This window comes from Nicotiana sylvestris, chromosome 1 (genome assembly GCF_000393655.2).
Source record: "Nicotiana sylvestris chromosome 1, ASM39365v2, whole genome shotgun sequence".
NCBI classification, from domain to species: domain Eukaryota; kingdom Viridiplantae; phylum Streptophyta; class Magnoliopsida; order Solanales; family Solanaceae; genus Nicotiana; species Nicotiana sylvestris.
In genome coordinates, this window is record NC_091057.1 from 183412395 (window position 1) to 183422402 (window position 10008).

The 10008-nt window shown below is 33.4% G+C and overlaps 1 protein-coding gene across 1 annotated transcript; it reads right to left on the reverse strand.

The window, feature by feature from the left end:
* Positions 1-2042: 2042 nt before the first annotated feature.
* Positions 2043-7531, reverse strand: LOC104234168 (protein SHI RELATED SEQUENCE 3-like). Its single transcript, XM_009787691.2, has 3 exons — positions 6344-7531; positions 5123-5422; positions 2043-2125 (listed from the first exon to the last, which is right to left on the reverse strand). Exons 1-3 carry the CDS (start codon positions 6609-6611, stop codon positions 2043-2045), a joined length of 651 nt encoding a protein of 216 aa, XP_009785993.1. The 5' UTR covers positions 6612-7531.
* Between the last annotated feature and the right edge of the window lie 2477 nt (positions 7532-10008).

Below are 10008 nucleotides of genomic sequence, written 5' to 3' on the forward strand. Positions count from 1 at the left end.
TTGTTGTTTAACTACCATGTCTATGTGGAGCTAAACTTCACATTTTAGGGTTGTGGTTGTTTCATGACTATTGTTATTCGGATATTGATTTTGATTTCTTAATTTGTCATATTTGTTTATTTATTCAATCTTGCGTTTAATTATTTAATTGCTTGATCACCAATTAAATATTATCTACGAATCTAGGATTGAACTCGAAAGTGGGAATTCTAGTTTGCATATAAGATTGAATAGAGCAAGTTCTTGAACTTGGGCATTAGGGTATGGATTCGCGGTTAGGATAGACATATACCTAATTGCCTTGCTTAGTTGATGTACATAAATTATAAATGCGTTCTTGCTAATTCTAATTCTAGAGATATATAGGCGTTAGGTTAGCTTGAATAGGCGAGTAAGAACTCGACAGATTCTTACGAGCAATACTTAACCTGTTAACCAATAAACTAGATAAATTAGTTAGTCCATTCAATCGAAGAATACAATAGGATTGTTAGATAACCCATAACCCTAGACCGTTTTCATCACATTGATAACATAAAATTCTGTTCTTCCTCTGTTTAAAGTTTATTAGTTATTTTCTTTTTAGTTTAGTTACTTTAGCATCACTATTTTTGGGTTTAATTCTTATTTAGATAATTAGGATAGTCTAATTTAGTTAATAGTTAATTACAAGTTCCGTGGGTTCGACGTCCGACTTTTAGTTACTTTATTACTTGACGACCGCGTATATTTACGTGTGCGTTTGACAACAACAAAGTGTTATTTGCTTTATATATGTATGTTCGAGATGCTAAACAAATTAGTGATAATTTAACAAATAGCTGATTGAAGAAGCTAATTATATTCTGCACCACATTTATACACAAAACTTTGCATTGACTTAATATCTTCATGACGTTAGAAAGACCGTGCAAGAAATCTGATATGTAGCTATTAAAACTCTCACAACGTAAATGTACAAAAGATAAAGCACAACGTTGAGCGGTCTTTGTGCTCTAGAAAAATGTAAAGGTATAAAAAGATAAACACAACGTAAACATATACAAGCTTAATTAATTACACCGTCAAGTGTAAATATACTTTTACATTTTCGGTGCACAAAAGTTAAGCCCTCCTTTGGATCGTGTTATTGTACCTAGACAAGCAATAAACACAAAATCCTATAATCCTCCACGTAATAATCAATAAATTGAACTTATTTTCAAGAGAGTCCATTCAAATTCGTCTTCATCTCCAAGTGCATCAATCTTCTTAGGGATAATAACGGTGCATGGCGGAGGCGGGGCGGGTTTTATTTGATGCGAGACGGGGCAGGTTTACTTTCATGTAGGTGTGGGGCGGGGAGGGGCAGTTTGAAACAATTTTTAAAACTTTTAAAGTGGAGCAGGGCGGGTTGCAAGTTTAAGGAGGGTTCAATGCGGGGCAGCTATGAATTTGACAAACCCGTCACAGAAAATCCAAATTTTAGATTGAGAGCTACAGTTTTTCCCTATTGAGTGTACCTTTTGAAATGAACACGCACCATGATAAAATGATATTTACATGATAAGCTTTTCTTGTATAAGTAAAGCTTCTACAAGAAAATAAAATGATAAAACGATGCGCTCCACAAGTATGAGCATGTAGTTTTACATTACGACAAAGAGAAAAACATAATGGCTTGAATAATATTAAGCTCTCCATTTCATAAAATAATAAAAAAATTTCAAACTAGTTTGTTTTAGAAAAAAAAATAAAAGAAAAAAGGGAGGAAAAAACTTAAGTGGGGCGGGTTTAAATTTTGTGGGTATTGCCATATCCGCCCCGCCCCGCCTTATTGCCATCCCTAAATCTTCTAAATAGTTTCCACCTTTACAAATCGACTCAACCATGACGATATCGTACTCTTGGAGAAAGATAGCACAAGCATTTAACAGCCATGCACTCAACTTGTGGAAAAGATTAACATCAAAATTGGGTAGCAGAAAAAGGTAAAAGAGAATAATCGAATACTATTTCATGTGGCCAATAAATCCATAGCTAAAAAGGGACAACCGGGTACATTAAGCTTTCACTATGCGCAGAATTCGCGAAATTAACGGACCGAACCATAACGATCTATTATATGCAGCCTTATCCTGTATTTCTGCAAAAAGGCTTAATAAATCCATAGCTAAATCAAAAAGAAAAACGGCAATGCACCACTCTTAAATAAATCTTTTATTTTCTTCACCATGTCTTTTGCTAATACGAGAAAAATATAATACAATGTAGAGTACAAACAAAAAGGCTTAAGATACAGATGATTTTGTCCATAATGTGAGCTCATCGTTTATCCATAAAACTTGAAAGATGCATGAACTCCGTACAAGTACTGATTCGTTTTATTTGCGCCCATGTGGTGGTAGCCTTAAGAAAAGCACTCTATCATCATTATCTCTTCAATAAGTCCAAAGATCACTTGTAAAACAATCTTAAAATAGTCCCCCTTTTATTTTTTGAAAATTTCCTAGGAAAATATGGAGTCGTTTCTGTTTGGGTACGCACTGGTAATTTATTTACTGTGCAATGCTTGCAAATTATATAGGAAATATAAACCGTACTAGGCAAGTCCGATTTGACAAGCTCGAATAGACTGTTGGTGCAAAGAATCGATCACTAAGTATCCGGGAAACCAATCTCAAAATAGTTGCTACCATAGATACTATTCCTTTCGAAAAAGCTCATGATCATGTGCCTGGTCCCAAAGGCACTAAAGTACTAACTTATTATACATGTTAAAGTTCTTACCATATTTTAATTAAAGAAACATCACTATCTGTTCCGCCTAAAGCTATATTGGTTTGCCCCCAATGTCATTGTTTAAGATACAGGGAAAAAAAGGGGGGAAATTGCTCCTTCCAAAAAAGTTATAGCTTCCTTAAAAAGGAGGTTCTTTAAGAGAACTAAAATGGGAAAGTCATCTAGAAGTTAGGCGTGAGTGGGAATGCACTCTGGGGATTTCTTAGCATGGATTGCTATATATACATTATATTAAAATATATGGAGAGATTCTCCTCTAAAAGTTTAAGATGATAATTAGAAAAAACATACTTTTAGTTAATTATATTACGTCTCAACACATATTCAGCACATGTGTAGGTCCTATTCTTTTGCATGGGCTAAATACTTATTCCTGATGAGACAATCACACATTTTAGTATATATACACAACACAAGACCTTTACAACATGCATATGTACATGTAATTTATGAAGGGGCTGATATATATACCTTTTCCTGGTTTTTAGTTTCTTTTCTATCAGTACTACTAGAGGGATATATTCCAACATTATGTCATTGATAGGGGCATCAACCTTTACCTTTGGTTAGTGTGTGTGAATATCTCTTTAGCATAAAAGGTTACACATGTTGCTAGCTGCTTTTTTTTTCTAGTTCAAGTCACTATCATCTAACACAAGATGCCCACCCAATCCCTTTTTTTGCTTCAAGATACTTATTTAACTATTTAAGTAATCATATTGAGGGTCCTTCTCCGTTATACTAATTAATTAGAGATTCCCTTTAATGTCCAAAGTGCTGCAATGTTCAATGTCTAAGACTTGCTTATTATCGAAGGCTTTCTTAATCATTACTTAAGAACTAGATACAACTAAGGTTCTAATGTCATAGAAGTGCTTTCGAAAATAGACGTATCACAAATCAAGAACCCCAATAAGATGGTCACAGGCATTACACATAATTCTCTAGGGAGATATTAGGTACATATTTGTGTCGACAGTTCTTAATGAGCAATTAAATACTCCTACCATTTACACAACTAGTATAACACTTGAAACAACTTCCTTCCATTGTGTAACCACGCATATGATTACAATTAGTGTCAGAAAACATGAGCAGATGCAAGGATTTAAAAGGCTGTAATTAGATTTTTGAAGACTTGGAGTTATATAATATATGTTGAACTTTTTACGTGCAACAAGGGGACAACGGTAGTGGGTAAGATCATTGCCTACTTTCGTGCATGATTTCCTTATTGTGATCAACTCAAAAGAAATCAAGAAAGGGACCTTTCCCACGTTGGCTTTTCATTGGTCATTATATTGAGGGAGGAGAAGTCACCAACACACCCTAAATACATCTAAAATAGGATTTAACGTATATGTTTTACAGTTTAGATATATGTTATATTATAATTAGTTATGTCCAAATATATTTTAAATGACGTATGATGTAAAAGTTCTTTGACTTGCTAAGAAATATCACTCATTAAAATAAGGTCCAAGAGTTATCGTTTATTGTCCTTCTATCCATTAAACAGACACATGCATTTTAGGCAGACAAAGAAACGGGTAAGCAGGAATAAAGTGGCTTCGATGTTCATAAACAACAGTAAATTAGACATAATTAATTACCCTAATCAAAGAAAAAACAATCGGAGTGGGAGAAATTCATAATAAGACAAACTGCGGAACCATATACTAACACGGAACATTGCTTATGCAGATGAAACACCAATAATTCTTCGTTGAAATTCGAAACAAATACTACTACGACTACTCTCTTTTTTCTCAATTTTTAATTTTAATGCATTATTCTATCAAAATATTCCTTTAAAACCTTTTCTTCGCTTCTCTTTCCTTTTTGTTCAATGTTCAATATACATTGTTACCTTTTACCCTGGTAGGCTTGCCCTACAGATAACAACATGCCGAGAGATAAAAGAGGAGTTTAACTATTCTTTTACTATCAAATTAATTAAAAGATAAAAGATAAGAACAGATAATCCCATCTATATAATGAGTGGAATTAATAATTTAATTTTCCTTTTTGTTCAATGTTCAACGTACATTATATTGCTTTTTTTTTTTACCCTTGCACTGCTCAAAACAAAATGTCCGAGAGATAAAAAAAAGCAGTTTAACTTCTATGTATTGACTGCTTAATAGAATTATATGCTATCATATTACTTAAACGATAAAGATATAGTAAGCGGAATTATTATTCTAAAAATGACGTAGAAAACCCGCTTTAAAATATTAAAATACACCAATAAGTATAAAAATTCTTTACACTATCAGTATATATGGATTAAACTTAAGTTTGCTTCAAGATGATTTTGGGTATTGAAAAAATTGCGTACCAGGAATGAAAGTACTAAAAGGATTGGGATAAGAAGGTGCTGCAGTAGTACTAGTGGTTGCAGCAGTAAGTAAAATAGGAGGTTGCTGCTGCTGAAAGGAGCTGCTTTCACCAGCTGCCATATTATTGTAACGATTCTCAGATCCTTGATCATATAATATTCCTTTAAAAACATGTCCTCCTATTTGCACTGATGTTTGATAAGCATACTGATCTACCACATTGTCAATGGAACTTACTCGAATACATCGAAATACTGCTGGAAAACTCACTTCCCCCGGAAAATCTCCTTCTTCTTCACCTATATATATATATCAAAAACAGCAAACGAAAATTAAATAAAATAGCTTATTACCAGTCTTTTCCTTTTTTTTTTCTTCCTTTTTTCTTTTTAGTGCTTAGCTTGTTGGTTATGAAATTATTTTAAACGAAAATGAAATTATTTTACACCATTGATTTAGTTTAAATCATAGGTTAAAATTACTATTTTTATTAGGTTACCGACTACTCTAATACTTATCATAGGAATTTGCCCTTTTTAGCTTATAATTAGTGATCTAATTGTGTAACACTTTTACTCAGTCAGTGCATAGACTCAATACTTATGGAGCTTTCATGTGTCTAACAACAATAACAGCAACAACAAACCCAGTGTAATTCCATAGATGGGGTCTGGGAAGGACAGTGTGTATGCAGACCTTACTCCTACCATACATAAAGATAGAGAAGTTATTTCCAATAGACCCTCGGCTTCACTTCACGTGTCTAACATACTACATAATTAACAAGAGAAAATAAAACGAAAATTGTATCTTATCGATGATTGCTAGTGAGCATATGGTATAGTACTGCATATATAAGTAAAAGAAAGGAGCAAATAGCTAGGGTTTCATAGTTTCTGTTCATAGCTATAGTAGATTTAAAGAGTCAAGCAAACTTATTTCTTTTTTGGTCCGTGCCAAAAAGGATGACCCCTTTTCTTATTTGGAAACAATTTACTTTTATGCAATAATTTATAGCCACACAAAATATATGTGTCTCGTTTTACACCACAAGTTCAAAAGTCTTCTCTATTTTCTTAAATTCCGTGCCCGAGTTCACATAAGTTGAAAAGGAGGGAGTACTATGTAATCAAAGATTGTCTGTTTGAGTTTCAAATGTTGGATGCACAAATAAGCAACAAAAAATTAAAGGGGCATCGTACAGTAGAGTAGAAGTATACCTTGAATTTCATGATTTTCTCTGTATCTTTTATTAGGGTTTGGTACAGCTTGAAGCTGTTGTTGAATAGTAGAAAGTTGCTGGTGAAGATGGTGCCGTGGACGCCTTGTGGACACAGGGGCCCAAGTGCTCTTAATGTGCGTTTGACAATGAAACCCTCGGCTTCTACAGCAAGTTCTGCACCTCAAATAAGTGCAATCTTTTTTAGCTTGATTTCCACAGTCTTGGCACCTACTACTTGATGATGATCCTTCTACTTCCTTCATCATCTTGAAATATTCTTTATTTCTTTTCCAATAACATGACTCATTTTAGTTAATTTCACCATTTGAGCTTTCCTTTTGAAGAATTATTCTTTGGTGTTCAGCCAATTTCTGTTCCTAAATTTGGGAAGGTCCGTTTGTTTCTTTTGGTGTTTTTTGTTTTTTTCTTCCAAGAGAGCTCATGGCTCTAGAGTACTATATGTTGGGGCCGTTGAGGATTCTTTTTTTCCTCTTTCTAGCTTTTTTCAGGCACCTTTCCACCCATAGCGATTTTTTTAAATCTGAAAAAGAAAAAATGATGACAATCGGTACATAAGCTCTCGGACCGCAAGAGTTTACTGTATGTAGTTTTATCCTTTATTTCTGCAGGTGGCTATTTTTCACGGTTCGAATCTGTGATCTACTGGTCACATGACAACAACTTTATCAGTTTTGTCAAGTCCCTCTAAACAGAAAAAGAAACAAAAAGAAATATTTAAAATATTTTGCTATTGGGTACGTACACGTACTGAGTGTGAATCATTTGCCCTTCACTCTTCGGAGTTCATTCAGCCACTTTACAACAACACAGTGCCAACAGTTACTGAAATCAAATCTAGGTCAAGTCAGGTGCAATTAATATTCCACTGTTGTAACGACAAGGCAAGGCCAGGATGTTCATTTGTTGAAGAAATAATTACTGACTTTTGACTGTTGAGGACAGTAAAATCTTGAGAAGAAAAAAGAAAGGACAAAACCATATTATTACACAACTTACAAATAGTACTGCCGAAAATAATGTAATATAGCTGATCAGTGAATTTCTCCTGCTTTATGTGAATTCCCCGTATTGCTTATCTTATTTGCTATGATAATGAGGTTCCTCCATAAAACCTCATTTTCCATGACCTTTCCTGCTTTCCATCTGCCAGCCGCACTAACGACAAACGGAGAGAATAAATAAAAAATGTAGAGTTTGATACTTTATATTATATAGTTAATTATTTAATCAGCATGTTATTACTCTATTTTCTTTAACTTAATTAGTGAGTACTATATTAGATTGCTACGAAGAACTACTTTTTGTTATATACTAATCAACTTAATCTGATAGTAAAGTTCTTGACATTGGTAGTGCTCCTAACTCATAGATATATGTAAAAAGAGAAAGCTTAGCCTCCTTTTTCATGTTGTGTATTTTCTCTCAACTCTTTAGTTACTTTCCCTTCCCTCATTTCTTATTTTGGATCTTCGTTAATTTATTTCACATAGTATGTATATAGAATATGTACATCGCTATTCTTCGTTGTTTGCTTTGATAAAGCCAGACAACTGGATAGGGCAAAAGGCAGATAGAATTTGGGAAACAAGTAGCTAGCTAGTTGGTTTGCTAAAGGAGCATGTTTTTGCTTCAAAACTAGATACTTATATTCCTAACGAAATAGCGAGTTTTGAGGTTAACAAACATGTCTCTCCAACTATATATGTTTGATTCACGTAGCTATAATAATAGACAATTAAGGGAGATAAGATAGTACATAATTAGTTATCTAGTGCTAAGTTGAGTTATATGAAATTCTGTAAAAAGGTCAAATATTTTAGCAAAAGAAATTTCAAAAGATTTATCTGGCGAGTTTGGCAGTTCTCTTATCTCTTTCTCCTTTTCACCTTTTTGGTTGATTCGTGGCACGGTTTCATTGGGTACCACAAGAAAAGAAAAAAATAAACGGGGATCAATGTGATAGCCTACATTATTGGATCATTACCATTCTCTTCATGCTCAAGTTCTCCACGTGTTTGTTTCACAATGTATTTAGTTGTAGGGGCGTGGGAAGGGCTGGGATGGGGAGGAGACATCTGTTGTGTGTCAAATAAGATCCATGAAATTATTACGTTCCGCACCGACGGATTCAAAATTTTAAGTTTATGAATTTCTACAATTATTTTAAGTTAATATATAACGATAATTTGACCATCAAACTAGGTACTAATTAAGCTAAATATTCCTGTATATTTAATAACTTTTTTAGTATAAATACATGGTCTCAACAAAAATTACTGAATTCACCTAAACCTGTAGCCGGTCATGGAGGTATCTCAGGCGGATAGAACGCTTCCCTATTGATGTATTTTGGTATTCTACATCTTGTTCCTCCCCGTTGCAAAAGTGTTCGATCAATGAGTTATTACGCTTCTTTTCAATTGCTTCAACCATTTTTGGTTGTTTAGTATTCCTATTTCCTTTATTACTAAACGATCGCTTCATCTTAGATTATTTCCTAAAATCTCTTTATTGAATAAATTTCAAAATAAATTGTATATGCACATTTTATATCAAAACAAAAATGCATTTAGTTTTTGATCTGTTTGTATTTGAATATTAACGATATAAACTAATTTTGAAAATCTGTGATTGTAACAGTTTGGATCATTGTTTATTGAACTTTTATTGACTTATTATTCAAAAATGTTAAAATATAATATTTCAAAGATAAAATTTAGAACTCTTTGAAAATTGGCTTTACAGATGTCTTATGTGCGCTACAATATATATTGTACCTCGCGCTAATCCTTTAATAGCTTATATCTAATTCTTAGCTACAAAGCGTAAATTTACAAAGTAAACAATTTTATTTTATTTATAGGAACTTATATTTTTTTCTTAAGTTTTACTTTATAACTTAAACATATTTTTTAATGAAATATTACTCTTTGAGAGGTTATATGTGCGCGTATCCTAAAACTAATAAATTAAAAAAGTAAGTGCGATTAATGTAAAGCACCATATAGTATACAAGTGGTTATAATCTAAATTCTCAAAATCTTGGTCCCTCTACTTTGCCATATTTGCCACGCCTTATTAACACACACAAAAAAAAAAGGCTTTTCCTTCGTTGGATGTGGAATGTTTGGAAAGCTAGAATTTTGATAAAGAGGGAATAATTATATAGTTGAAAATACTAAGCATGTCGCCATCAAAACTGATAAACTATGTTTTTTTTGTCAAAATAGCACGGTATAGTCAGTTTTCGGAATGGTCAATCAAAAATAGTCACCGTTTACGAAGTCAATGAAAAATAAGCATTATTTTTTTGCAACAGAGACCGGTCCCATATAATATACGGGAGTTCGGTGCATCTGTGTACGAACTCCAGCATATTATGTTGGACCGGTATACTTTGCTGACTCCTGTATAATATACGGGAGACTGGAGCACCGATGCACCAAACTCCAGTATATTATACTGGACATTTATACTTACTGGAACTTCCATATGTTATGCTGGAACTCCAACATATTATACGAGAGTTCCAGCATAGTTATCCTGCAACTCCCGTATAATATGCTGGAGTTCAAGTATACTTATGCTGGAACTCCAGCATAATATACTGGAGTTCCATCAAGTATACCGGTCCAGCATAAT